This window comes from Chaetomium tenue, assembly GCF_020726465.1.
Source record: "Chaetomium tenue strain MPI-SDFR-AT-0079 chromosome Unknown F5144scaffold_1, whole genome shotgun sequence".
NCBI classification, from domain to species: Eukaryota; Fungi; Ascomycota; class Sordariomycetes; order Sordariales; family Chaetomiaceae; genus Chaetomium; species Chaetomium tenue.
In genome coordinates, this window is record NW_027117329.1 from 5,391,422 (window position 1) to 5,418,025 (window position 26,604).

At 57.0% G+C, this 26,604-nt stretch overlaps 12 protein-coding genes across 12 annotated transcripts; 5 read left to right on the forward strand and 7 right to left on the reverse strand.

Annotated features, from left to right (window-relative positions):
* The first annotated feature begins 77 nt into the window (after positions 1-77).
* Positions 78-2,479, forward strand: F5144DRAFT_503455 (uncharacterized protein). Its single transcript, XM_066786421.1, has 4 exons — positions 78-307; positions 381-447; positions 499-1,650; positions 1,709-2,479. The coding sequence occupies exons 1-4, from the start codon at positions 297-299 to the stop codon at positions 2,255-2,257; spliced, it is 1,779 nt and encodes a 592-aa protein (XP_066649333.1). The 5' UTR covers positions 78-296; the 3' UTR covers positions 2,258-2,479.
* On the reverse strand, positions 2,480-5,038 carry F5144DRAFT_558202 (Tubulin/FtsZ, GTPase domain-containing protein). Its single transcript, XM_066788068.1, has 5 exons — positions 4,835-5,038; positions 4,408-4,466; positions 4,036-4,346; positions 3,471-3,974; positions 2,480-3,405 (listed from the first exon to the last, which is right to left on the reverse strand). Exons 1-5 carry the CDS (start codon positions 4,844-4,846, stop codon positions 2,924-2,926), a joined length of 1,368 nt encoding a protein of 455 aa, XP_066649334.1. The 5' UTR covers positions 4,847-5,038; the 3' UTR covers positions 2,480-2,923.
* Positions 5,039-5,960: 922 nt separating this feature from the next.
* F5144DRAFT_71947 (concanavalin A-like lectin/glucanase domain-containing protein) lies at positions 5,961-7,303 on the forward strand. Its single transcript, XM_066793366.1, has 3 exons — positions 5,961-6,428; positions 6,509-7,105; positions 7,181-7,303. Exons 1-3 carry the CDS (start codon positions 6,298-6,300, stop codon positions 7,260-7,262), a joined length of 810 nt encoding a protein of 269 aa, XP_066649335.1. The 5' UTR covers positions 5,961-6,297; the 3' UTR covers positions 7,263-7,303.
* A 249-nt stretch (positions 7,304-7,552) lies between these two features.
* F5144DRAFT_589364 (uncharacterized protein) lies at positions 7,553-9,065 on the reverse strand (the record flags this gene model as incomplete). Its single annotated transcript, XM_066790031.1, has 5 exons — positions 7,553-7,689; positions 7,832-8,051; positions 8,151-8,214; positions 8,367-8,896; positions 9,009-9,065. The coding sequence occupies 5 exons, from the start codon at positions 9,063-9,065 to the stop codon at positions 7,553-7,555; spliced, it is 1,008 nt and encodes a 335-aa protein (XP_066649336.1).
* Positions 9,066-9,417: 352 nt separating this feature from the next.
* Positions 9,418-10,711, forward strand: F5144DRAFT_71849 (uncharacterized protein). The gene has a single exon (XM_066793365.1). It carries the CDS (start codon positions 9,870-9,872, stop codon positions 10,476-10,478), a length of 609 nt encoding a protein of 202 aa, XP_066649337.1. The 5' UTR covers positions 9,418-9,869; the 3' UTR covers positions 10,479-10,711.
* A 379-nt stretch (positions 10,712-11,090) lies between these two features.
* Positions 11,091-12,296, reverse strand: F5144DRAFT_558221 (Ser-Thr-rich glycosyl-phosphatidyl-inositol-anchored membrane family-domain-containing protein). Its single transcript, XM_066788069.1, has 2 exons — positions 11,701-12,296; positions 11,091-11,634 (listed from the first exon to the last, which is right to left on the reverse strand). The coding sequence occupies exons 1-2, from the start codon at positions 11,921-11,923 to the stop codon at positions 11,132-11,134; spliced, it is 726 nt and encodes a 241-aa protein (XP_066649338.1). The 5' UTR covers positions 11,924-12,296; the 3' UTR covers positions 11,091-11,131.
* Positions 12,297-13,237: 941 nt separating this feature from the next.
* Positions 13,238-14,127, reverse strand: F5144DRAFT_72034 (uncharacterized protein). Its single transcript, XM_066793367.1, has 2 exons — positions 13,635-14,127; positions 13,238-13,546 (listed from the first exon to the last, which is right to left on the reverse strand). Exons 1-2 carry the CDS (start codon positions 13,917-13,919, stop codon positions 13,310-13,312), a joined length of 522 nt encoding a protein of 173 aa, XP_066649339.1. The 5' UTR covers positions 13,920-14,127; the 3' UTR covers positions 13,238-13,309.
* A 1,914-nt stretch (positions 14,128-16,041) lies between these two features.
* On the forward strand, positions 16,042-17,694 carry F5144DRAFT_480997 (PLC-like phosphodiesterase; the record flags this gene model as incomplete). Its single annotated transcript, XM_066785260.1, has 3 exons — positions 16,042-16,206; positions 16,288-17,361; positions 17,407-17,694. 3 exons carry the CDS (start codon positions 16,042-16,044, stop codon positions 17,692-17,694), a joined length of 1,527 nt encoding a protein of 508 aa, XP_066649340.1.
* A 1,508-nt stretch (positions 17,695-19,202) lies between these two features.
* On the forward strand, positions 19,203-20,834 carry F5144DRAFT_558238 (uncharacterized protein). The gene has a single exon (XM_066788070.1). The coding sequence runs from the start codon at positions 19,269-19,271 to the stop codon at positions 20,625-20,627; it is 1,359 nt and encodes a 452-aa protein (XP_066649341.1). The 5' UTR covers positions 19,203-19,268; the 3' UTR covers positions 20,628-20,834.
* On the reverse strand, positions 20,835-23,084 carry F5144DRAFT_626005 (uncharacterized protein). Its single transcript, XM_066792243.1, has one exon. The coding sequence runs from the start codon at positions 22,636-22,638 to the stop codon at positions 20,962-20,964; it is 1,677 nt and encodes a 558-aa protein (XP_066649342.1). The 5' UTR covers positions 22,639-23,084; the 3' UTR covers positions 20,835-20,961.
* F5144DRAFT_638590 (uncharacterized protein) lies at positions 22,717-25,297 on the reverse strand. The gene is made up of 3 exons (XM_066792695.1): positions 24,797-25,297; positions 24,335-24,734; positions 22,717-24,276 (listed from the first exon to the last, which is right to left on the reverse strand). The coding sequence occupies exons 1-3, from the start codon at positions 24,966-24,968 to the stop codon at positions 22,908-22,910; spliced, it is 1,941 nt and encodes a 646-aa protein (XP_066649343.1). The 5' UTR covers positions 24,969-25,297; the 3' UTR covers positions 22,717-22,907.
* F5144DRAFT_72149 (HotDog domain-containing protein) lies at positions 25,073-26,592 on the reverse strand. The gene is made up of 3 exons (XM_066793368.1): positions 26,169-26,592; positions 26,073-26,121; positions 25,073-25,987 (listed from the first exon to the last, which is right to left on the reverse strand). The coding sequence occupies exons 1-3, from the start codon at positions 26,286-26,288 to the stop codon at positions 25,227-25,229; spliced, it is 930 nt and encodes a 309-aa protein (XP_066649344.1). The 5' UTR covers positions 26,289-26,592; the 3' UTR covers positions 25,073-25,226.
* Between the last annotated feature and the right edge of the window lie 12 nt (positions 26,593-26,604).

The window sequence follows — 26,604 nt, forward strand, 5'->3', positions numbered from 1 at the left end:
CCCGGCAGTTTCCGATAAGGAGCGATAAGCGAATTTTCGGCACATTGAGAGGACCTTCCCACCATGCTCTGGGGTGCTGGAGAGGAAGGTATTGCTGGACTGCCCGTTTCTGTCCAGGCCGGAAGTTCCATTATTTCGACCCGTTTTCTACAACTCTTCAGGGCAGTATCCACACCTGAACCTGAATCACGGACGAAGCTTTTCAGCTTTTCTTTCTGCTCCTATCGAGCCGACCAACCAGCTGCCAACTCCCCCATCCATTGTGAGCGTGCATCGAGACGCCAGCATACAGCAGGATGGCAAAAAGGTACGAATTTGAAAAAGGTTCTTTTAGGGTTTTTTTTACAGCACGGGAATACTGATGTATCTTACTATTACAGCAAATCCGGTCTGTCTGTCTCTTCCAAGGCGATTGACCCCACCTTGGATGCTTTGTTTTCCCACAGCGTGAGTAACCCCTGACCGTAGCTAGTCGAACCAATTCTAATACCTTCTCAGGCCGGAGCCGTTAAAACACCCCCGAAGTCGCGCTACGTTGATCTACTTCCGCAAAGGCCGAGGGCGATTCCCGAGAACGAGGGAGATGAGGAGGACGAGGACGCCTCGGAGAGCGAGGAAGTAGAAGGCTCCGAGGAGGAATCGGGGGACGAGGGTGGCGCCGAATTGGGCGCCGAAGATTCAGATGATGACGAAGATATGTTGTCTAGCGAAGATGACTCTGGAGATGATGAAGCCGACGCCGCTTCAAGCGCGGACGACGAAACTGCAGCCGCAGAGGTTCTAGAAAGAGCCGCTACCCGTGGCCCATCTCAAGACGAGGCACGGAAACGGAAACGGAAACAGCGAGATGACGACGAGAACCTCGAGGCCAACTACTTCGAGCGCTTGGCAAACGAAGACGAGCCGTCGGGAAAGCGGCACAAGGCAGACTCGACGGAGAAGGACGTGGTGCCGACGGCTTCCAAGGTTGAAAAGGAGGACGACGACGAATCAGGAGATGACGTGCCCGTTCACGAATCAGTCGCTGCCCGCCCTGCAGTATCCGAGCTAGAGAAGGCAAACCGCACCGTCTTCCTCAGCAACGTTGCAGCCGAAGCGATTACTTCGCGCAAGGCCAAGAAAACGTTGCTAAAACACCTCTCGTCCATCCTTGACAAGAAGGCAGACCCGCCTCAAAAGGTAGAATCGATACGGTTCCGCTCGACGGCTTTTGAGTCGGCAGGGATACCGAAACGTGCTGCATTCATCAAGAAGGAAGTCTTGGAAGCCACCACAAAGTCTACCAATGCCTACGCCGTCTATAGTACCACTGCGGCAGCGCGGCTCGCTGTGGCGCAGCTAAACGGCACCGTCGTGCTTGATCGGCATCTCCGCGTTGATAGCGTAGCCCATCCGGCAGCTGTCGATCATCGCCGCTGCGTTTTCGTCGGGAATCTCGGCTTCGTCGATGACGAGAGCGTATACAACGTCAAAGTTAATGAAGAGGGCAAGGAGGTCGGCGAGCGGCGCAAACGGACCAAGACACCAATGGACGTTGAGGAAGGGCTCTGGCGTGTCTTCGGCAAAGAGGGCGGCAAAGTTGAGAGTGTCCGCGTCGTGCGAGACGCCGCGACCCGCGTAGGCAAGGGCTTCGCCTACGTCCAGTTCTACGTTAGTTCATCCCCCCAGCCCATGCCACCCTTGAACCACTAACTAACCCCGCTCACAGGACGGCAACTCAGTTGAGTCGGCGATCCTCATCAACGGCAAGAAATTCCCCCCGATGCTCCCGCGCGAGCTCCGCGTCACCCGCTGCAAGGCCCCGCACAAGACAGCCCGCGCAATGGAGGCCCGCAACCAAAGGGCCCCCGCGGCTTCCGACCGCAAGGGCGGCAAGTTCGACAAGCGGGGCGGCAAGCCCGACACCGGCAGCAACGCCGAGGGGAAATACGTGCCCAAGCCCACTGCCGAGTCCCAAACCCTCGCAGGGCGCGCGAGCAAACTGCTCGGCCGGTTCGGCGCGGCGAAGCTCGCGGGTAAGGCTCCCGGCCTGAACAGCAAGAAGAGGCGGGACCGGCGCGACCGGTTTGTGAACCGCGGCGGCGAAGCTGCAGGCGGAGAGACGGGCGGGATCAAGGGGCCGGAGCAGTTCGTTTTTGAGGGACGGCGCGCCAGCGCGAAGGATGGCAAGCCTAAGGACTTGAAGTTCAAGAAGGGGAAGACGAAGGCCAAGCCGCCTAATAAGAAGGGCAAGGGTGGCAAGGTTGGGAAATACTAGCGGGAGGGCCGAGGGGGCTAGGTGTCTACTGTGAGAATAAATGTGTTGGAATGTGTTGACCGGTTGTACCTGTGTGTATACTATATACGGATCCTTGCGATAGACCGATGGTTGCCGGTTAGAGCCTCGTTGTGTGTTGGCCCGCTGCCTAGGTAGTTAATGGACAATCGTCCCATTAGTCGCGACTACCTACCTCCAGCGCAAGAGAAATAAAGTCACCACAGTTGATTGAACCGAGGCATAATGCATGCCGTTCGCCGCCCCCAACCTATAAGGTGTGGCGCCCTCTCGCGGTAACGGCGCCATGCCGCCAATTTCAAGTATCATAGGACGTCCAGAACATAACAATCATCAGGGAACCGGTAGTCACCCAAACCACCAAGACCCCTATCCACATTTAGTGCTATCTCTCAAATGGACAAATGCCAGAAGCAGTAAAGAACACGGCTTGCTGGGGGATATTATCTTCATAGACATCTTCATGTACGCATGCGACGCAAAAAGCAGTCCATCATCATCAGCCATCAGCCATCATTCACTCCTGTCATTTCCCCCCCTCCCCGGAGAACCTGACAAGGCGACCCCCCACCACCCACTACACCCACAGAGCTCGCTCGTCTGCGCCGACCCGTAAAATTACGCCGCCGCCAACGGTACCAGCCGCTTTTAGTACTCGGCCTCCTCCTCCTCAAACTCGGTCGAGTCGGCAGCGACCTCCTCGTAGTCCTTCTCGAGGGCGGCCAAGTCCTCGCGGGCCTCGCTGAACTCGCCCTCCTCCATGCCCTCGCCGACGTACCAGTGGACGAAGGCGCGCTTGCTGTACATGAGGTCGAACTTGTGGTCGAGGCGCGACCAGGCCTCGGCGATGGCGGTGGTGTTGGACAGCATGGAGACGGAGCGGTCGACCGAGGCGAGGCCGCCGTCCTCCGGGGAGGCGGTGGGGACGGCGACGGGCTTCTGGTAGTTGATGCCGATCTTGAAGCCGGTCGGGCACCACTCGACCAGGTTGAACGAGGCCTTGGCCTTGAGCTGGGCTACGGCCGCGCCGCAGTCGTGGTGGACCACGTCGCCGCGGTACAGGAGGGCGACGGCCATGTACTTGCCCTTGCGGGGGTCGCAGACAACCATCTGGTTGTTGGGCTCGAAGCCTAGTAGGAGAAATTAGCTCGACCACCCTCACGGAGAACTAAACGCAAGAACATTAGGCACTTACACTGGAAAGTCAACTCGGATACCTTGAAGCTCTCGTGAGCGCTCTTGGCCGCCGAAATGACAGGGGCGTAGCTGATCAGGGGGTAGTGGATACGAGGGTAGGGCACCAAATTGGTCTGGAACTCGTTCAAGTCGACGTTCAGGGCGCCATCGAACCGCAGCGAAGAGGTAATGGAAGAGACGACCTGAGCAATCAGACGGTTGAGGTGCTCGTAGCTCGGTCGGGGAATGTCCAGGTTCTTGCGGCAGATATCGAACACAGCCTCGTTGTCAACCAGGAAGGTGCAGTCCGAGTTCTCGATGGTGCTGTGGGTGGAAAGGACAGCATTGTAGGGCTCAACAACGGCAGAAGAAAGACGCGGCGCCGGGTAAACAGTGAACTCCAGCTTGCACTTCTTGCCGTAGTCGGTCGACAGGCGCTCGAGGAGGAGAGCACCGAAACCAGACCCTGTACCGCCACCGAAAGAGTGGAAAACAAGGAAGCCCTGGAGCGATTGGCAGTTGTCTTGGCACTTCGTGTCAGCAATGGCCTTCCCAAACGTCGAATCAAGGATAGATGCGCATACCAACAACACGGCGAATGCGGTCGACGACGTTCTCGATCATCTCCTTGCCAATGGTGTAATGGCCACGGGCATAGTTGTTGGCAGCATCCTCCTTCCCGCTAATGAGAAGCTCGGGGTGGAAGAGTTGGCGGTAGGTGCCGGTGCGGATCTCATCGATCGGCGAGGGGTCGAGATCAACGAAGATGGACCGGGGGACGTATTTACCACCGCTCGTCTCGGTGAAGAAGGTATCGAAGGAGCCGCCCTCGGCGATGTCGGTGGCCTCGGGGTTCGGGCGGCCGTCAGGCAAGAGGCCGTGCTCTAGCAAGTACCTAAAAGCGTTTGTTAGCCAAACTGGCGGCATAAAGAAAAGCGGTGAGTAGGGGTACTTACAGCTCCCAAGCACTGTTGCCCAACTGGGCACCAGCCTGGCCCAGGTGGACATGAAGAATCTGGTGAGCAGTCGTGTCAGCATCCCGCTTCGCGCACTATGGAATCCATATTGTGTAGCAAGTTCAGTCATGCCCTGGCGTTCTTAATAGCCGAGGTGTGGCAAGCTTGCCCGGCCCAGTAAGGGTAACAACAAACAACCAAGTTGACCAGTCGTAAATTGCACGAAATCGGTGCAAAATAGCGGCAATGGTTGTTGCTGAAACACCATTGGGGTCGGGCAAGCAAACCATCACCAAATTCCATAAACCCGAATGGCGATGGCATCATCTTGGCAGTCTCCGCATTGCGGGCGGGCCGCGGCCTGAAGGTATCGCCAAATGTGGGCGGCCACGTCGAGTCGCAAAGGGCAACGGGTGTGTGCTCTTACCTCGCCTCTCATTTTTACGGTGTTTATGTGTTGGAATTAGAGGTGTCGCAGTCTTCGGTGTAGAAGCAGAGCAAGGAGCGCACAGCGCGATGCGGAGAGAGCAAACAGAAGAAAGGGTCGGCAACGAGTCGTGGAATTGCGGAGAGGTTGAGTTGTCTGTGTGAATATTTGTGGGCCCAGTGGACAAGAGGGTCCCCTGTTGGGTTCTTGGCGAGGGGCAGCTTCGTGGGGTTCGCTCCTCACCGCCTGTGAGCCCCTGTCTCAGCAGTCCAATGGCCCACGCACACAATCTCAAATCTTGGCACGCCACACACGATGCAAGAGGCACGGTGTGGGGATTCCCGAATTTGGATGCAAGGCACGGTCCATCCGATCTTCCAGATCTCTAAAAGATCTTGGGGGGCGCTTGGGCGTCAGCAAAACCAAACATCATCATGATCGGCGGGTTGAGAGTGAGAAAAGCGACAACTAAGCTTTCCCCCATCTCATCATTCATTCCAGCATACCTATCTACAACACGTACGGATTTTACCTCTTTGGGATGCCAGTCGATCATGGTCATGATCATGGCCGCGGGGGCGATTGTTTCTCACCAAAGAGACGAGACGGCAGGCCATGTCCCACGTTTCAAATGCTTGAAATGGCCGCCCCATTGGCCTTGGCCGAAACTCGTTGACCTTTTCCTCGACAAGGACCGCTCAAAACGCAGCCAGCTGCTGAAAGCCGACGAAGTACACCATCTGACCATCCGAACACAATCGCCAAGAGAGCTTAGTAGGTTATTGTAGGTCTGGGGCGTTCAGATCAGCGGCACAGCAACATGAATCCCAATAAACGCCACTTACACAGTAAATGCGATCAACGAGAGCAAGATATAATTTTCATAACCCAAAAACGCAACCAATATAACCTACCAACTAGTTAGACCCACGGTAACCTTATTTGAAGTGCTAGAACCCTCTCCCATTGCCGTCCCCGGAATTGGGCCTCATCGCTTTCAGCTAACCCGGCCTTGTGGCTCGCAACCCGAGCGCCAGGCATGTCCTCCGGACGACGCAGCCCACCACCATAGCCATCTGAGTGAGAAATCCGTAGTGTTGTCGTTGTTTCGGGCTTGGTACGACACGTCCGGTTGAGAGGGGTCTAGTAATTCAGACTGCCGCTTTTCCGGGGAGGACTATGGCCCCCAGACTAGACGATATATATATCTTGACGATGTCTCCAAGTCCAGCATCTCGAGCATCACATTCACCATCAAGCCTCTCTCCTGCCTTGACTTGTTTCCTCTCTTCACGTTCCCGTCCTCGGACCACCAAGCAACCACCATTGTTCTCTCGAGATATCATTACCCCCTTTCAGCCTCATATTCGCCTCGACTCTACAATCCCAGAACCGACCACTGCTTTTCTTCACTTCCCTTACACTACCATTATATCTACTACCCAACAGGTCAGCATTCAAACATGGTGGCACTCAACCCCTTGTTGTTATTCGGGCTTGCTGGCTTCTCCGGCTTCAACGTCGACAAGCTCATCTCCTTTGACGGCGAGGCCGGCCAGGCCATTGACACCGCCGAATGGAATGTCATAACTAAGTACATACAAACCCTCTCATCCCCCCTTAACCCCATCCCATCACCATCCACCCACTAACCACCCCCTCCCCCCAACCCAGCGTCCGTTACAACAACGAAGTCCAAGACTACACCACCTCCACCGACAACATGCACCACTCGGGCAACGGCACGCTGCTCGTCATCCCCCTGCGCTCCGACTCCGGCCAATGGACCTCAGGCCGCATCGAGTCCACCGCCACCTACACGCCCCAAGACAAAAAGACCACGCGCTTCCAATCCCACCTCCGCTTCGGCGACAGCCCGCAGGACAAACAACAAGGCATCTGGCCCGCCTTCTGGACGCTAGGCGGGTCGTCGCGCGAGGGCGTCCCCTGGCCCGAGTGCGGCGAGCTGGACATCATGGAGCGCAAGAACGGCGAGCCCACGGGCCACGGCACGCCGCACTGCGGGCCGGGGGACAGTCCGTGTGGGGGGTTGACCAAGTCGGTGAAGTTGGCGGATAATGGCTGGCATACGTGGGCGATTGAGGTGGATAGGACGGATGGGGATTGGAAGAAGCAGACGATTCGCTGGTTGTTGGATGATAAGGAGTATAATAAGGTGAGTGGGGAGGATATGGAGAAGGAGGAGATTTGGAAGTCGGTGGCGCATTCGCCGCATTACTTTATTTTGAATGTGGCTGTGGGCGGGAACTGGTGAGTACTTCTTTGCTTTTCCATCGTTTGGTTTTTGGACTTGGGGGAAGTTGAACTGACATTGGTAAATTGCAGGCCTGGTCCCCCGAACGACAAGACGGCCGACGGCTTGGACAACGCGTTGGAGGTCAAGTACATCGCTGTGGGCTCCAAGTAGTAGCGGTTGTCTGTTTGTTGTGTTTCTGTTGTTGTTTTAGCGCTTCACTTCTTTTTCTTTAGCGAGCAACTGGTTTCATTTTTATAGAGTGGTGTTAGAAAGCCATCCTATTCTATCCTCATTTCTCTGATACTCCCCTTGATGATGAGCAGAGTTGGCCTCCAACTTCATCGACGGCCCATTCACCGAATTAGCCTTGAGTCGTTTCAGAGTTTCAACCAGAGCTTCGCCATCAGGTGATGCTGTGCTTATGGCCATGGCATGTTGTAACGCGATCTCGAGTAGGAGGACTACGCTTTGTTGCCCGAACAGCCCTGCTTTGGGTTGGAGGAGCGTGCCGAGGGATGCCGTGAGATTGCGAGCATGGTGCACCTGGTCTGTATGTGCGGGGAGGTTTGTCTGGGGTCCAGAAACTGACCGGAGGATGCTATACAAGACGAGGGAAGTGGTCCAATACAGACTCATGCCGTGGACTTGGGCGATGTGTATGACAATGTCTTCTGCTCGGGGTTCTGCCCGGGCGTCTCGGCTGGACTGCTTGTTGGGATTGGAAATCCGGGAGAGCATACCGAGCCAAGCCAGAAGTTGTTGGTCGTGCTCCCAGCATTTCTGTTCAAGCTCGACTTGCAAAGCCGCTCGCTTGGTCGCATCAGCGCAGAGCCTCATATTGTCGAATTCCTCAACAAGTTGAGGCATATCGACCAAAACATCGACAAGAATGTCCTTGAAATCCTTGGGGACTTTCTGCCAAGGGATGCTTTTCCATTCTGGAGCGCCCAACACCAACCGCTTCCGTTGGAGGATGGCAGATAGCGCCTATGCCGTACCGTATGAGACGCCGCCCAAGACAACTTGAACTTTTTCACGATTTGGGGACGGAAAACTCACCATCTCAACCCTTTCGTCAGCAAACATGTGATGTGCCTCCCCGTCAATGTGCGCCGCCGGTGTTCTCGCGGTAATCAGGGCAAGTTACCCGGCATGATGGCGTTGCCAGTTTTGGACCCGATCGGCCGTCGAACCGTTTGCTAGCGTAGAGAAAGCCTGTAGATGCAAGATATCAGCTAATGATCCCAGTCCCGCTTGGCTACCATGGTGAGCAACGTCACCCATACCTCAAACATGCTCAACAACTTAATAGTTGCTATTAACGTGCCCCTTCTCGGGCCCCGTGTCCCGCCCAACGAATTTCTCAGATTAGCGAGTGCTTCCCCATAGAACCTCGACCCCACCCTGAGCATCCACACTGTCCCGTGGCGTTTCCCGGTTACGAGAAGACAGTTGGCCCACAAGGCGTATCGAAGGCAGTCATCCCCCCGATCAAACTTCCGTGCCGTTTCCGTCCAGGTGCATGTGTAACTCCTAGCAGCACTGTCCGGGATAGGCTGCCCTGACGAGAAGTAAGCCTCCCAAAACTGGTCGATGCACCTCCTCTCATCCTCCGGCCGTGCCAGCAGGCGGAGGTTGGTGATGTTGCTGGACACCTGGTTCTGTTGGATAATGCGCTGCCATGGAAGGCCAACGGAAGAAGGGGTTGGAGATGCTCTGTAACCCGCCTGCCGACTGCGCGGTGTGCTCACGACAAAGACCCTTTCGGCGGAGTAGCCCTCGCATGCCAAACCAGCCTTTCTGCACTAGCCACACGTCGGTCTTTCGAGATCACACTAGGTAGCTCAGCTGTTAGTCCATCGATGGCTCAACTCCCATCAACGACATGCCCCGGCTCTGGTACCTCCGCCCACTCACCCTCTTTCTCCGTTTCCGGCATGTGATGCAGCCCTTAGAACGAGGAACTCCCACCATGGTGTCTTGTGCTTTCTGGGATGTGAAATTGCGCGCGAAATCAGGCTTCTTCGGGAAAGTAAAGGTGGAGTGTTTTCGAGGTCCGTTCCATCTCTTGATTTTCCATTTCTTTTACCTGATACAGGTTTCGTTATGCCTCGTGGCTTCAAGTGACGACGTTTCCCCGGCTCCTGGTCTCGGTATAGATCTGCCTCCATATCCCCGCGGGGTAATCACACCCAAGAGTTACCCCATGGTCGACCAGTCTCGAATACTGAGTTGAGCCTCTTCCGTCGCCTGGTGCTCTCCCGAACCGGGCTCCTTGGCAGAGGACGGAGGTCGTTCCGGGCTCCTTCATCCACTAATGAGCAGAGCCGGGTAACGCTCCGCGCCGATACGCTAAACTGTAACAGGCCTCATTGCGCGCCGACCAATCGAAGATGCCCGGTTTATTTCATGGTACCGCCCCGATGGACGGCCGCTCAACCACACGGTCGAGCCGACTCCAGGGGCCGAGGGGAGCACGGAAGATATGATAATCTATTCCTTCCTCCGAATTCCTCATCTTGGAGCGTTTGCGAACCCGGACAGCAAAGCCGGCAACGATGACCGGGGATGTTTTTTTCTTTCTGTGACGTCGAGAGCAGCTCAAGCCATGGCTTGCCGCCGGCTTGACCCAGTCCAACTCAGGTATAAGTAAAGCTGGATCTTCCGGTATGAGAGAGAGATACTACCAGCTTCACCAGAGGCCTCAGCATTCACGGCAACCACCGCAGTCAGCAACAACGAGCACAGCCCCCCCTGACAAACCACCCAAGACTCAAAATGCAGCTGACCCTCGCCCCCTTCCTCATCACCCTCACGGCAGCCCTACCCTCCAAGCGCCAAGCCGCCAACGGCGACGGCACGATGGGCTTCATCGGCTGCTCGATGTCCGAAAACGTCGCCCAAGGCTACGTCGCCAACGGCGGCAAGCACATGTGGGGCCCCTACGGCACCGGCGGCCTGGTCGTCCAGTCCTGGACCAACACCAACTCCCCCAGCTGGGGCAAGTTCGACCAGCAAGCCGCCCAGCACGGGGGCAAGCCGTCGTCCGTCTGGATCCAGATCTGCATCTTCCAGAACCCGGGCGCCACCTACGACGAGGTCAAGCAGCTGGTCGCCAACGCCCGCCAGCACGCCGCCCCGGGCGCAAAGATCTACATCACCGGCCAGCCTCTCTACCCGGATAACCCCACCAGCTGCTTCCTGGCCGGCCCGCAGGGACCGCAGCTTACTATTGACTTGGCCAAGCGCGCTGGTGCGGATGCTGCACTTAATGTTACTTATCCCGGCGATTTTAATTTGATGCGGGGTGAGGTTCAGGATGGATGCCATGCGAACGCTGCGGGCCAGAGCTCGTTAGGCAAGCAGGCGCTGGCGTTCTGGGGTTGAGTGGTTAGGGGTGGGATGGGATGTGTCCGTCGCTGACTGGGAGCGGAGAACAGTTGTGTATCCATTGATGTGGGGGTGAGGAAACGGTTTGCGGCGAGGTTGATAAGCTGCTGGTGATGATGCTTATTCGTGAGGTCTATGCTTTGTTGTGGAGCAGCGCAGTAGCTAGTCGCCGTCAATACAAATACGCCTTGCGGTAGACCCGGATGTGCCGGAGTACTTTGTCAAGGTCCACATTGAATACTCAGCTCTGTTTGCATGCACCCAAAAGAAAGCAACAATGCATTGATTGGCGGGGACGGCGAGATGCAGCTAGACGGCAACTTGCATGCAGACGCTGCATCACTTTGACCATCTGGTGTCTCAGATATTAACAGGGGGTATCACATTCAGCAACGCCATGGCTAGACGAACAGCATGCTATCCACCCGCAAAACTCTCTCTCCCCTAGCCATCAAACGCGCCGCCACACACCAAACGAGATACACTGCAATGCAAATCCCTCCTTTCGTGATGCCATTATGGTGACTAGTCATTTTGGTGCAGATACTGCAGCTCCGGAATATAAAATCCACACACATAAAACCCGCTCAAAAACCATTACCACCTAACAAAAAAAAAAAAAAGATCCTAGCAGCCAGACACGACCATGCTTAAAGAGCAAGGACGGCCATGGCGACACCACCGAGCATGGCAAAAGAGCCAGCGGCGAGCGAGGCAACGCCGTTGGTGGCAATGCTCGAGGTGGAGGTCTCGGTCTGGCTGGGGCTCTCCGAGATGACGCTGGTGGTGATGGTGGACGAGGGGCTGGCCGTGGTGGACAGGTTGCCCTGGATGGTGGACGAGACGACGGTGGACGAGGGGACCGAGAAGCTGGTGGTGCTGGTGACGGACTTGGTGCTGGCGGTCTTGGTCGAGGCCTTGGTGGAGGTCGTCGTGGTCTCGGAGTCGTCGTCGGTGGCGGTGGCGGTGGCAGAGGCAGTGGGCTCGGCCGAGCTCTCGCTGCCGCTCTCGTCGGGGACGATCTGGAAGGGGAAGCCGTACTGGAAGATCCTGGCGTCGGACTCCAGGGTGATCATGATGCCGTACGTCGCGAGGTCGCCCAGGGTGGAGGGCACGCTCCAGCTGTAGGTGCCATCCTCGCCATCGACACCCTCTGTTTAGCGCAAGCGTGGTTAGTGACGTTGTTCTTTCTTCAACCGAGTGCACGGACATGTCTTACTCGCGATGGTGTCAACGACAGACAGAGTCTGGGGAGAGGCTCCACCAAGCAGGCCGATCGTGATCTCACCCGGGTGGGCGGCACTGGGCTGCCACACGATCTCATACGTCGATCCGGCAGGGACCTTCTCGCCCTTTACGGGCTTGGTAATGACGTTGAAACCCTCGGTCTGAGCCATGACGGCGGTCGCAAAAGCGAAAAGGGCGGTGATGGAGAAGCGCATCTTTGCTGTTTTGGGACGGGTTACACAACAACGGTGATCTGCAGAAAGAAGGAGGGACGAGTGTCGATAAAAGAGCGACTAGAATGGATTTAAAGAGTGACTGGATTTAAAAGAATGACTTGCGGCTGAGCACCACGATGTTAACAGGCAGAGACGCGTTGGAGGGTGGAAGAGAAAAAGGAAGCGGAAGAGGGGGGGGGAGGTCGGCGGTTTTCAGTGCAACCAAGCCTCAAGCTGACTTGTGCGTGCATGCTTGGATTGCATGGGATGGCATGGGGATGGCATGCTTGCTGCGCCTTTTGGATAAAATGACACGGGGGTCGGCTCCTCCTCGAATTCTCTCGCAGAGTTTGACCCTTCTGGCACCCAGCCGTTGCCTGCTCGCACTAACTCGCCAAGCTCATTGGCCGCATCTCCAGCCGATACCGACGATACCCCTGGCGCATTCGGCGCCTTCATTTCTCCTGCCATTCCTTGCCATGGCACGAGTTGATGGTTTGGCCGGTCCACAAGGCACGCACCATCCAATGTTGCCCATCTAGACCCCCGGCTTATAGTGGGTCTTTCAGGCGTTCTCAGGGGCAAGAGCCAATCAGGACGAGTCTCGAGTGCGCTTCGGTGCAGGAACCCGCTCGGATCCTCGCCCGTTGCGCGCCTGTCACTTCGTCAAGCCCAGGAATCCGCTCGCGCAACCCACAAAACTTGAAAAAAAAAGAAGCACTCGGAAATCGGCAAGTCAGCGAGTCCTCCACTGGGTTGCCTTGGTTGCCAAAAATGGATTGCTCCGGCCACACCATGTCCCTTTTCAATGACAACAACCATAATGCGCTAGGCGAAGCAAGACCTAGCCCAGAACTCTAGAATCCTTCAGCCGCAGTGCTGGGCATCATTGATTCGTGCTGCTGACTCCTCCCGAAGAAACCCAGAGCCAAGCAGCGACAAGCAGCGCAACCGACTTCTCCAGATGACAAGCCACGATCAGCCAGTCTCACCATGCAGCCCTATGAGGAGGCGCAAGGACGTTGGACTGAGAATCGGGGTAGTCTCAATCGAGCAACAGCCGTCGGAGCAACCGAGTCCATTTCTCAGCAAACCTATCCAAGTGGTTCTCGACCCAACCAACTCCGACCGACGTGTCGCATCTCACGGGGCAATTTCCTAGCCGAGCACCTGCCCACACACGCACAAGTTCTCTGCAGCCCGCTTCGAGCGGTGATTGCTGGGCAAGCGACGACCTTTTAGAGCACCTTTTTATTGGATTTTTGGATTGGACCTCATCAACAACCAACACACAGCCACACAACCACGCAGCATAACTTGACCCCTTTCGGCTCCACATCGTTTTCTCTCTCACCAACCTCTCCTCCATCGCTTCAAGATGATGATTTAACCCTCCCAGGTGTAGCTCCCGCCCATGTTGAGCAGCCAAATCAGACTGTTGAACTCGACATCCAGGCTCTTGATCTGCCACCAACCCTCGCGCTTGGTCGTCCCGATGAGGGTGAGCCCACGGCTGGGCTGGTTGGCCGCGCCAAACGTGGCATGCCAGCGCAGGCCGATGGCCTCGCAGTCAACGGCATCGATGCTGTCGACCTCGACAGGGAACGGGGGGTTTGACAATTGCTAATGAACCAACAGCGTCAGCCACACCATTTCGAGCTGCAGCTCCGCGAATCGCCAACCGAAAATGCCTCAGAGCATCATGACGTACCGCCTCCATGAAGATCTCCTTGGTCGCAAACGTCGGCTCGCCCAGCGGCCGGTGGATGAAGGTGTTGATGCTGTCAGACCGGTCGACGAAATTCGAGGCGCAGTACTTTTCGGCGTCCTCCGGCGTGTAGTTGGCGATGAGCCGCTTGTAGATCTCGACAATCTCTGCGGCTTCCTCGCGAGTCATGCACTCCTTGTCCTCGCGCGGGGCGACCGATCCAACGGAGGAGGGGAGCGCGAGCGCCAAGCTGGCGAACGCGGTGACGGCGAGAGTCGAAAAGCGCATGTTGTCTGTGATGAGTAGACTTGGTGTTGATGGCAAGGTTTGCTGGTGGACTCATCCAACAGCCTCTCTCTCACACCTCGACCATGCCCGTACTTATACGTTCCTCCCGCCGGACTTCGTCGACGTCCATTTTTAGACCCGCGATGTGAACCGGGTCGTTTTGAAGCCCAAACCCATTCCCCCAACCCCTCAAATTGGAAGCTGAATTTATCCAGCTAACTCCGGTTCGGAACTTAATAACGAACTGACGGACGTCCGGTCGACCACGCTTGACCTGCGATTCACCATTGCAGAGTTACTGAAAACAAGCTCATGTGTCGGGAACTCCGGCTGCCCGAGGCCCTGGCGACGGCTGTCCGGGCGGCTCGGACCCGAGCCGCGCTCCCTTCATCAATCTGTCCCTGCAGCTCGATAAAGTCATGGAGAGAACATTTTAATTCCTATCCAGGAGTAAGTCATTGGATGGTCAATTTTGGGACAGGTGTGGTTGATAGGCGTTCCCTGCGAACCTCGCCCTCTGTCTCCGAACGGTAAAGCTGCAACATCATCCCTCCCCCAATAAGAACTTGGGCTTGATATATCAAACAAGACGTCGACGAGTGCCAATTGGCGAAGAAACTCTACTTGCATGCACCTTTGGGACCGAGCCGGCTGCCCAAAAGGCTTCGCTTGGCCCGGATGGAAAGGCCGTCCTCGCCAAAGCTGTTCTCGTATGTTATCACGTGATACCCTTCAGCATCACCAGCTAGCTCACAGTGGACTTACGGGCTAGCTGCACAAAATCTTGGCTATATATCCACTCCATTTTCTCTTCCTTTCACATTATTCTCTCTGCATCTGACGTGCCGACGTTCCCCAGCAGAGCCTATGTATGTCCCCCGTCGGTACCCTTGCGCCGCGCTTGACGACACGGTGGCTAAGTTGCTGACTTGCTCATTACTTAAGCTCAGTGCGAACCATGCGAGTCTCGAGATGGTATGGACCCAGTGAAGAAATCAATAATTAGGTAAGGCTAGAGGAGAGAAAATAATAGCCACGGAGATTACATCCCAGTTGAGACGAGATTATACCACTCCATGATTGCAATACAAACCCTATACCACCCAAGCCTGATATTTACTACCTCGGCAAACCTGATCAGTCCGAATGTCTGTTTTATTCGATATTTTCCCTGAGCTCGTAGATGCACGCGTGGAAATTCAATCGCGTCCTTTGTGGTCGAGTCTTAGCTACCTCGGTAGTAGACCGAGTATAAACATATACGAGCACGGCCAGAACTGAGCTAGGGTATCGGGCTTCATTCGACTGCCTAGTTGCTATGTCAACGCCACTAAAGGTATTGATACACATGAATATGAAAACTGATGTTTGAAGTTGAATTATGCGTTGTGCTAGAGAGTCTGCCGGCCTTGTTAGTGGTTGTAACTTGTACCATTGGTTGGACCTGCAAGCAAGACTCGGCCCCACACCCGGGGAGCTCCGGTAATCAGCCCGGCTCGGCCAGGAACTTTTCGCTAAGACAATAATAGCTAAGACAATATTAGGGCGAACGAAAGTTCTTCCTTTTATTGGCATCAAATTAGCGCTTGTATGTAACTTGAAACTGTCTTGGGTTGAAACACAATTACCTCAGCAGCTACATGCCTGTCCAGATGGAGAAGTAACATCCCAGATACCTATGGTGTCATACAGGTAATTCGGCAGTTTCACTGAAGGGAACACACCCTTAAGGCCATTAAGACAACGTTCCATCATTTAGTTACTTCCCATTGACAACTTCGCGGAGGAGAACAAAAGGAAGAAAAGAGGGTGACAATGATTACGTAAGCATATAGGGAGCTCGGACATGAACAGATCAACAAACTTCCAGATCGAGTCGTCATCTCACTCATCCCCACGGCTCAGTCGTATATCCCGTCACACTCCTCGTTTCCATCACATCCCGCCGACTGCCACTTCCCAATTGAGCAGGGTTTTTATTTTTGGCCTCTAATATCATCCCGGGCCGGCATATGTCATGTCATCTTGAGACTTGAACTTGAGAAACCGGAACGCGCCAACCTTGGAAGACCTGATTAGCATTGGCCATCATCCCAAGCTTCCCTAGAGCTCCAGGAGCAAGATGGGCTTTGCATTATCTCGCCCAGCTGCGGCCGCAACATTGCCCACGACGCTCCCCACTCTCACGATTCGTAATCTCACCGTCACTCCGCTGGAGCTGAAGCTGGTCGAGCGTCTAGAATCTCATGCACATCTGCACTTACACAAAGCAAAAGGGCTGGTCAAAGTATCGTCCCACGCTACCAACCCTGAAGAGTCTCATGAACCCGATGCACCTCTCCCACCTGCAGCAACCGTGCAACATGAGGAGCCGCCCCCTCCATCAAAGCACGACATTACCGGTGTGACCATCTCTCCCTTTGCAGAATGCCACACCCCCGTTTATGCTCCAGATCCAGCCAGGCATGAGCACCTCCGCCTCACCTTTAAGGACCCCGCCACCGGGCACCTCTACAGCGCCGAAATTCCGGCCTCGTCCCGGCGAAGCATAGTCCTCAAGCCGCTCGCCGATGACACAGAGGAAGAAGAAACCAAAGAGTTCACGGCCATCTACCTGCCGCAGCACGCGCACCTCGCGCTCTTCAGCTCGGCCAACCTCGCCTCCTGGATGTCGACGCTGGACGACACGCTGCCCCTCTCGGCCCTCTCCATCCCCGGCACGCACAACTCGCCCACCTGCCACGTCGCCCTGCCCTCGGTGCGCTGCCAGGCCGTGCCCGTCCTCGACCAGCTCCACAGCGGCGTGCGCTTCCTCGACGTGCGCGTCTCCTGCCCCGTCTACACCCCACCCCCGCCCCCGCCCTCCAGCAGCGGCAACGACACCACCACCACCTCCTCCCCAAACCACCACACCCCAATCCCCGAGCTCAGCCTAGTCCACTCCGCCTTCCCCATCTCCCTCACCGGCCCCAAATACCTCTCCACCCTCCTCAGCACCCTCCACTCCTTCCTCGAAGCCCACCCCTCCGAAACCATCCTCCTCTCCCTCAAACGTGAGGGCACCGGCCGAGGCAGCGACGCCGACCTCGCCCAGATCCTCCACACCTACTACATCAACAACCACCACCAAAACACCCCACGATGGTACACCTCCCCGCACCTCCCCACCCTCGCCCAAGCCCGCGGCCGCATCGTCCTCATCCGCCGCTTCCGCCTGCCCCCCAACACCCCAGCCTCCGGATGGGGAGGCGGCATCGACGGCTCAGTATGGCCGGACAACGTGGCAGACGGGACGTGCGGGAGCGGGACGATCCGGATCCAGGACTACTATGGCATTAGCCACGGCGGGGAGATCCGGCAGAAGGTGCGGTTTGCGCAGGAGGGGCTGCAGAGGGCGGCTGCTGCTACTGCTGCGGTTGCTGCTGCTGCTGCTGTCCAGGGGGTGGGGGCGCATGATGGTAATGGTAACGGTATGGCTGGGGGGAAGGGGGTGCGGGATCCGGGGCCGGCGGCGCCGCTCTACATCAATTTCTTGAGTGCGAGCAACTTCTTCAATGCGAGTTGCTGGCCAGACCGGATCGCCGTCAAGATAAATCCGTCCATGATCGAGTATTTGTGTATGGGGCACGGGGCACCTGGGAAGGGGCCCGCCGAGTTGGAGATCGGGGATGCGGCTACGGGGATTGTGGTGACGGATTGGGTTGGCCATCATGGAGATTGGGACCTCGTGCGGTGCATCGTGGGATGGAACGCCAGGTTGCAGCTGCGGCAGTAGGGTGCTCGGTTTCTCATGTGCGTTACGTCACGGTCACTTGCGAGATGGACATTGAAGTGTGAGAAATGTGTATTCTGTGGAAAAACAATGCATGGCTATTTAGAGCATACAGATAGACTAAAATACCGGACCTATACCGACGGCAAGGCAGACGGACCTGGACTGACAGCGAGTTAGCATGGTCCTCAACTCAGGGCTCGCAAGAATAACAGTGTTGACACCTCATCAGTTCTCCAAGGTGAAGTTGTCTCGTCACGATGAACTCAGAGTCTAATTAAAACAGGTAGGAAAGAAATCATCATGGAGGTATGTGGTAGAAAGAAAAATGCTCGACTCACATTTGTGACTCAACGACAAGTCAAGATACTCGACAGTTACCTGGCCAACAAAGTGGTCAGCAAATGAACGCAACCGTTGCGGTACAGACATCGTAATCAGATATCAAGTTCAGTCTGCCAGAGAAGTTAGCGTTTGGGTCGGCGTCGCCATCAACCGAATCGAGCGTACCTCATTAAATCAGATTTTGTTTAGTGTTCATTTCCACCCGAGGGTAGATCAAACAGTGTGAATAAAGATCATCATGCAAATGGTTCTTGAACAAGCCGGCGAGAATGTGTATTACCTGACGGGGAAAAGTCAGTTAAATCCTTGATCCGTCAAGCGATCATCGAGTCGATGGACAAAAGCACAATCAGGTGACGAGTTCTCAACAAGAATTTCTCTCCAAACCCCCCCTCACAGGATGTACAGTCCTGCTTTTGATGAGGGGAGGCGGAGAGGCTTCGTTTATGTCCGCCCGTTCGTTCAAACTTTCGTCATAGTGCCAGGAGATGGATGGAAGAAGCAGTTTGAGCATACCTGCGGTTGCTTGTTAGCGCGCTGATGCAGACACAAAACAGTAGACAACCGAGAGGTAAGAGTCCAAATCAGACAAGGCTGAAACAAGTGGTTCCACATAGTGTATTCGGCATGAGGAATTCCCTATAATTGTACATTGATCATCACTTGGAGGGGAGAAGTAAATAAAAATCGACTAACCTTTTGAGAAGAGATTACCGAACAATGGGAAACAGAAAGTGGCGCGTTCAAGTCGGTCGACACTGGTTGGACGCGTTAGCAAAGGCCAGAAAAACCAGACCCAGACAAGTCGCTCCAAGTTGTGCTCTCAGCGGAATTGTTGTCCCCACGGGCTGGTCGGAGTTGGATTGTTCGATATTGGATAGGTAATCATCACGGAAGCTGTGCAGCGGAATGGAAAAGGTGGTTGCTTACCTTGTCGACCGACGATTTGCGTGAGTTGGAGGAATTGGGAAAGCTGTGGGAGCTTGGGGAAAATTTGGACCATAAAAAGGCTTGGGATGTGGGGTCGGGTAACCCACTTTTCTGCTTTTGGTCGCTCTGTTCATACTTCGTACTGTGTAGCCCCGTGGCGATAAGCTTATCGATAACCAACCCTCTCGATAAGATCCCGAGTGTTCCCGCGGCTGGCTCCCTCCCACTGGTTGCCTCTTACATCCCATTCACCTTCAAGCCTCTCCAGGCTCTGGGACTCAACGACTTGATAAACCACCACCATGTCTCCCGTAGCGGGGATTTGGGCTCCCGCAGCCTTGCGCATGTTACGCATGCACTTGGTTAGCAACGCGCGAATGGCAACCAAAATGCTGCGTTCCAAGCTCGCAGCGGTTACGCGGCCTCTCAACGCCGAGCTCCAACCCATCGCCGTCCGCACCGGCAACGCCCGCCAGCCAGTCCATCCTGCGGCATGGCTGCGCCAGCAGAAGCGATCCGGTGGCGCCAAATGGTACTCGTCTTCTAACTTCAACGCTACCGTCCGCCGCTTCATCAGCACCGGCGGCCACAGCGGTTCGAAGCCCGGCTTCCGCCTCGACCGCTCCAAGCTCCCGACCTCGACCATCTCCCGCGCCGTCAATCAATTCACGGGCCGTGCCCCCTTTGCGTCGACTCTCCGCCCGAACCTCACCGGCGGCACCCTCGGTCGCACGGCAGGCGGCTATGGCATCCCCGGCGTTGGTCGCATTGGCGGAGCTCGCCACTTCAGCCATACCCCCGCCGCTCCGGCACAAGTCATCCAGAACGTCAGCCAGGCGATGCGCGCTTTCTGGCTGTCGGGCCACCGAGCCCAGTTCAGCGGCATGGGTCCCAACGGCGAGAAGCAATACCGCGCTATTAGCGCTACACAAAGCGACGCGCGGATGACGATGGCCAAGGCGATGATGGCTCACCGCCCTGTGCCAGGTGCTTTTATCGACTTCAAGATCAGCCCCACCGTTACCGCGCTCAGCTCGCTCGGCGTGATGATGCCCTTCATGAGCGTGGAGGAGCAAGTTGCCGCTGGCGCGACGCTTAATGCCGAGGGCTTCCTTGACGTCCTTTCCGTGGACTTTGCCCGCGCGCTCAAAGACCTGGCGGCCATCATGACCGACTTGAAGTGTCTAGCTGGATTGGGGGATCTGCCTATCTTCTTGGAGAAGAGCAATGTTTTGAGGGTACGGTTCCCCGGCATGGACGCTGAGTCGGTCGAGCGGCTGTGCGACGATGTCGGCGTCAAGAGGGGCGTGGTCGGCCAGGATCCGGGCTTTGATGCCAACCCTGCTGTCGATGTCGCGCTACGCTTCCCCTTCGCGCCGGATGCCAAGGGCGAGGACACCATCACCTCGCCCGGGGGCTCTCTCCGGTCGCACCGCTCGGGAACATCGTCGCTCTCTTCTGGCATCGAGGACGCGTTTATCGTCGAGGAATTCGAGGAAAACCCATGGCGTGTTTCTTCGGGTTCGGAGCTCGAGGGCTATGAAAGCATGTCGCCGCCGATCCCGAGCAGCTCGGGAGAGCATTGTTCGGAGGAATTTGAGGGGCTGGAGGGCGTGTACCGGTTTTTGGAGGAGTGTGATAACGCCAGGGGTCGTTTCTAGTGATTTGTGGAAGCCCCTCAGGTAGGGTAGCGGGCGTTTTGGGATAAGGGTAAGGATATGGGCATATGACTGCTATGAATCGGAGGCCGTCACTCTCTTCTTTCTTATGTAGTTAGCCCGAGAACATGTGCAATGGGTTATCAGTGCCCCTAGCTCGCGGTCAGTCATGCAACAGCAAACAGAATGCAATTTTATTTTACAATCTGATCCGCTCTCGATATTGCACTACTTGTGATGTCTAGTTCCAGTGCTCGTGGCACCGTACCGCTGTTCGGAAGGGTGAATGTACGATCTATTCGCCCACTCCTATTCCGTTGACCCCTGACTTGAGTAGTTACACATCGACCAGCTTCTCAACATCCTCCGCAGCAACAACAGGTTGCACAATACCGCCCGACACCTCCTCACCCTCCTCTCCACCGCCATCAGCCCCATCACCCTGAACCGGCTCCGGCTCCGGCTCCGGCTCCAGCTCCGCAGCAATCGCATCCTGCACCTGCCCACCGTCACCACCAGCAGCAGCAGCAGCAACAGAAGCAGCAACCAGCTCCTCCTCCGGCCTCCCCACCACAACCCCTCTATTCGCCACCCCATTCCCGTGCACCCTCTGGAGCGGGTTGATCTCCCTCCCTCCTTTGCGCCTCTGCCTCGCATGACCAGCACCAGCACCACCACCACCACCACCACCACCACCCGCCCCAAACCCCAGCTCCCTCGGCAACGCCACTGCCTCCCGAAACTGCGCTCTCCTGCTTCTGTCCCTTGCGCCAACAACAGCAGCAACAGCAGCACTGCCACCAGTACCAGGACCAGGACTACTAGCACCAGGACCACTAGCACCAGCACCGCCAGAAACGTCCCCGGTATGGGCGGGGTGGGTATGGCCGTGGTCCTGGGCGCGGCGGAGTGGCAGCTGGAGCGCGGCGGCGAACCGGATATCGCGCGGGTCTAGCGCCCTGTCACTGCCCGTGCTGCCTGCGGCGGCGGCACCCGGGTCGGGCTGGTCGGGGTGGTAGCCCTGGGAGTGGTGGTTGTCGTAGATGTTGGGGTGGTGATAGCGGCTCGGATGGGCGTGTTGGGGGTATTGGTGTTGGGGGTGGTGGTGTTGGTGGAATTGGTGTTGGGGGTATTGGTGTTGGTGGTATTGGTGTTGGTGGTAGTAGTGCTCCTGCTGCTGCTGCTGATGGTGATGATGATCCTGATGGAATTGCTGATGGTGCTGATGCGGATGCAGGCCCGCGACTGGAGTGGTGTTGGCCCTAACTCCGGCGGCAACGGTCCTCCACCACGCGGGGATCTCTCGCAGACCGATGGCGGCCAGCTCGGCGGCGGTCGTGGGAACGGCGTGCAGATAGCGACAGCGCATTCCCCACCTGCAGTTGCCGTAGCGGCACCAGTGGCGGCAGTACTCGGTTTTGGCGACGGTGTTGTTGGCAGAGGAGGAGGAGGCGATGGCGGTGTTGTTGGCGGGGGTCGTGTTGGTGTTGGTGATGGCTGCGTGCTTGGGCTGCGTCTGCGGTGGAGGCGGTTGTGGGTTGTGAACCGAAGCGGTGGTGGTGCTTGTGCTGACGGCGTCGGTATGGGCCTCGTCCTGGTGGGCTTGCGTGCGACCTACCCGATGGGCTGCCGGTTTGGCTGTCGGAGTAGCCGGAGTAGCGGTGGCCTTCCTGTCATTGGAGGCAGAAGCAGGCGTGAGAGAGAGAGGCTGAGTGGCGGGGGCAACGACAGCATTGTTCGCAGCAGCAGCTCTCTGAAGAGCTAAAGGTGTGGCATGGTGGACGATTCTGACGGCGTACGGGTCCTTGCTCTTGCTGGCGATGCCCAAGTTGGAGAGGTTCATGGTTTGTGCTATCGAGAGGTTGCGCGGCACACTGGGAATGTCGAGCCACTCCGGAAGCTCATCCACTGCAACTAGAGGAACGAGAGGGCCGGGGATAATGTAGGTTTTGCCATCGGCGTCGACCCGTTCAGTGTCGGGCCTAACGATGAAGAAGCGCGGCTGAGCAGCCATGGTGAGGTTTGGTCAGGTAAGTGGATGCGAGGTAATAGTGTTTAAGTGTGGTGGTGATCAAGAGCAGGTAGGGGAGGGAGAGTCGGAGCCTCTTATAGACTGAAATTGGGTTAGGTCGTTGACTGCTTGATCGTCGTTGCCTTCTCACGCATCGGTTCTTAATCAACAAACAATACCGCTTTGCGCATGCAAGACACCAATCACCTCACCTTTGTCAACCAAACAAACATGACGAACTGCACTCAATCAAACCACCTTTCAACGGCCAACTACCGCCTCTCAACCCTGATCCGCGCCTCCAGCCCATCAACGCAATACCCAAACTGCCGCGGCCCATCCTTGAGCTCCACCTCACGCCTCACCCACCTCCCACCCCTCCTCTCCAACCCAGCCGCCTCCCCCGTAGAACCCCCCTCCTCCTCCCTCCGCTCCCACTCAGCCTCCATATCCTCCTCCTCGCTCTCCCCCTCCGCCTCATCAAACCCGCCCACGGGATCCCACTCGCCCGTCTCCCACACCAGCCTCACCCTCAACGGACTCAGCCCAAACACCCTCCCCACAATCCCCTTGACCGCATAAATATCAAACGACTTGGGCACCTGCACCACCCGCCTGACCACCTCCCCCATCCCCTTCTCCCCACCCTCACTCTCACCATCACCACCACCACCAAACAAAAACTCCACCCCCACCACCCGCCCCTCCAACCACCCCTCCCCCACCTCCCCCCCCCTCTTCCTCACCACCACCGGCTCCCCATACAACTCACACAACTCGGCCCACCTCCGATGACGCGCCAGCACCGCCGCCTCCCCCTCCTCCATCCCTTCCCTATCCCCCTCCGGCACGGCAGCCAACTGCCGAGCGATGCGCGAGAGATAGAACATGTCCGCGTCGGCGCGGTCTGCGGGCGTCACGGCGCTGAAGTTGAGGGTGCGGAGGGAGGGGAGGCGGGCGAGGGTCAGCATGTAGGCTTCTTCGGATTTGCGGGCGGTGGTGGTGGTGGGGGTGGAGGTGGTCGGGGTGGTGTAGGGGGTGGAGGGGGTGATGCGTTCGGTGAGGGGGAAGATGGGTTGGGGGGTTGTGGTTGCGGTGGGGGGTGCGGTGGCGGTGGTGGTGGTGGTGGGGGTGTCGTCGAGGTCGGGGTCGGAGGAGAGGGGGTTGTGGGTTAGGCGGAGGGAGGTTAGGCCCGGGATAGTGGCGGGGAGGGCGTCGATGAAGGACCAGGAGGCGATGGCGTTGTAGGAGAGGTCGAGGTAGTAGAGGTTGGGGCCGAAGATGGGGGGTGGGGAGGATGGGGGGCTAATGGTGGAGATGTAGTTGCCTTTGAGGAGGAGGTTGCGGAGGGTGGGGATGGAGGCGAGCGGGGCGAGTGACGCGAGGGAGGTGAAGTCGTTGAGCTCGAGGTGGAGGGAGACGAGCTGGGTGGCGAACGGGGCGTGTGGAATGGTGGTGATGGCTGAGATCTGGTTGGAACCGGCGTGGAGAGTGGTCAGGGCGGGAAACTTGGAGGCGATGTGGCATATCTCCTCCCAGGAGAGGAGGGTGTCCTCGAGAGCGAGCTCCGTAATCCCAGCGAAGGCATCACCGGCGGATTCCAGGACTTCATCGTCGAAAACATCCCTGAACCGGTTTCCGCTGGCAATTCATGTCAGCACCCGAACGCTGCGCGACGATGGCAAACAAACAAACTCACTTGACCTTCAGGCTCCGCAACAATTTGAGCTCGGAACAAATCTGCACAACCGGCCCAAACCGCTCAAACAAATTCCTGCTCAAATCCAGCTCCCTCACCTTGGGGCAGACCTGGCTGATAGACTGATGGCCGTCCCTCGCGGGGTCCGTCGCAAGCGCAAGCTGCACGCCATCGAGAATGACGAACTGCAGCTCGTCCAACTGGGCCTGCTGGCGGCGTATCTTCTCAAATCCGACCTCCTCGGCGACTTTGCCCGAAAACCTGATCTGCCTGGACGGGGTCTGGTCCTCGGTTGGGTCGCGGGCGTACTTGAAGTTCAGCGCCGAGAGGAAGGTCTGGGGCGGATCCGCTGCGCGCGTGGGGCGGACGAAGGACGCGGCATTGGGGGATTGGGATGTACCTGGGGATAGTTAGAATATTTGTGAGGAAATGAAAATATTGGGTGTGTCGGGGTGTATGCACATGAGAAATAGCGGACGCCCTTGTGCTGCCCGTCGTGTTTACCCCGCGAGGGGTCATCCCACTCCACGCCCAGCCATGAACCCGACGTGCCCGCAACTTCGCCAACGTATCTCACGGTGCAAGGCACGCCGTCGTAGGAGCATCGCTCGCCGATTTGGGGGTTGACGGCCATTTCGAAGTTGATGATTGAGGTTGAGATGAGATTTGGACCCGTTTTGGGTTGTCCACTCAAAAAAGACCAAGTCAATCCAGGCAGCAATCGCACATCACAGATCACAAATTGGAAGCATCAATCTTTAATAACCACTACACTCAACACCCGATGGAGCAGCCATCACATTCCAACATAACATAAAATCAACAACAAAATTAACAATATTTCTACATCCCCATGAATCCATTCTCATGAATCCATACCAAATGTACCTAATTACAACTTCCCCTTCGCCGGCGCAACACACTTCATCAGCGCCCGACCATTGCTCAAGCACACCTTCCCACCCTCCACCTTGACCTCAAACCGCACCTCCTCCCACTCACCCTTCTTCTCCCCCGTCTTCCACGCCGACGCCACCAGCTTATCCCCCGGCCTCACGGGGCTCGCAAAGCGCGCCTGATACTCCTTCATATTCGCCGGATCACTCCCACCCAGATGCTGCAACAGCCCATGCGCCGCCCAATTCCACGAGTACAAGCCATGAATAATGACCCCCCCAAACCCCATCTTCTTCCCCGGCTCCGGGTGCGCATGCAGCGGGTTATAGTCCCCATTCAGCCTATACAACAGCGCCGTCTCCGGCGTCGTCTGCTTCTCAAACACCACATCCGGCGCGCGGTCCTTCGGCGCGGGGAAGCTGACGGTGGCCGGGCCCTTCGGCCCGCCCCAGTTGCCCTGGCCGACGTAGAAGGAGGAGGAGATGACGCGCGTGTAGACGGTGGCGGTGGCCGCGTCGACCAGGTCGGTTTGCGTGTCGACGACGGTGCCGGGGCGGCCCTTGTCGTACACGCCGAGGACTTTGGTGCGGATCTCGAATTTCTTGCCGGCCGAGGAGGCGGGGAGGGGTTGGAAGGATTGGAGCAGGCGTTGCCCGTCGACGACGCGGGTGGGGTCGAAGGCGGGCACGCCGGGGATGGGCACGGCTTTTTGGGCTGAGTAGAAGTCGATTACGTCTTGGGTGGTGCCTTTGAAGGCTGTTGTTTGGGGGGTGGGTGGTTAGTGGGTTGTTGTGGTTGTGGAGGCAAGGGGGAGGGAGGGAGGAATGGGCCGTGGGCGTACTGAGGATGATGGGGTAGGTGGGAAAGACGGAGAACTTGGGGTCGAGTTCCTGGTCACGGTTAGGTTAAGTTACTGACGGAATCGCAGGAGCCTTACATAGAGGAAGTGAAGCTCGTCCGCGGTGGCGCCAATCGTGTTGGCGAAAAGGAGGGCATCCCGCTTGGTCCAGCTGACCTCCTGCGGCGGATACTCGAAACCAACACCAGGCCCGGACATTATGACGGTTGATTTGGTGGTTATGGGTGGTTATGGTGTTTCAATGAGGATGGACGGGGTGGGAAACAGAGTGATGGAATCAATTGAACGTTTAGAGAGTCGATCTGACCTTGGGATGCCGAATCCTAGCTACATATATATTCCCCAGGCTCGCTGTCCGTAACCACAGCCACCAAGGTGTCACCCGGCATCTCCTGCGGGGAGCATCCGACACCGATGCCGCCAGCCGAGGTAGAGAAAGTGGGGAGCTGCCGGGGACACCTTCCTTGCCGCTCTTGTGACCCCAAACCGTTGTTGCAAGGGATCCCTTGTCTCG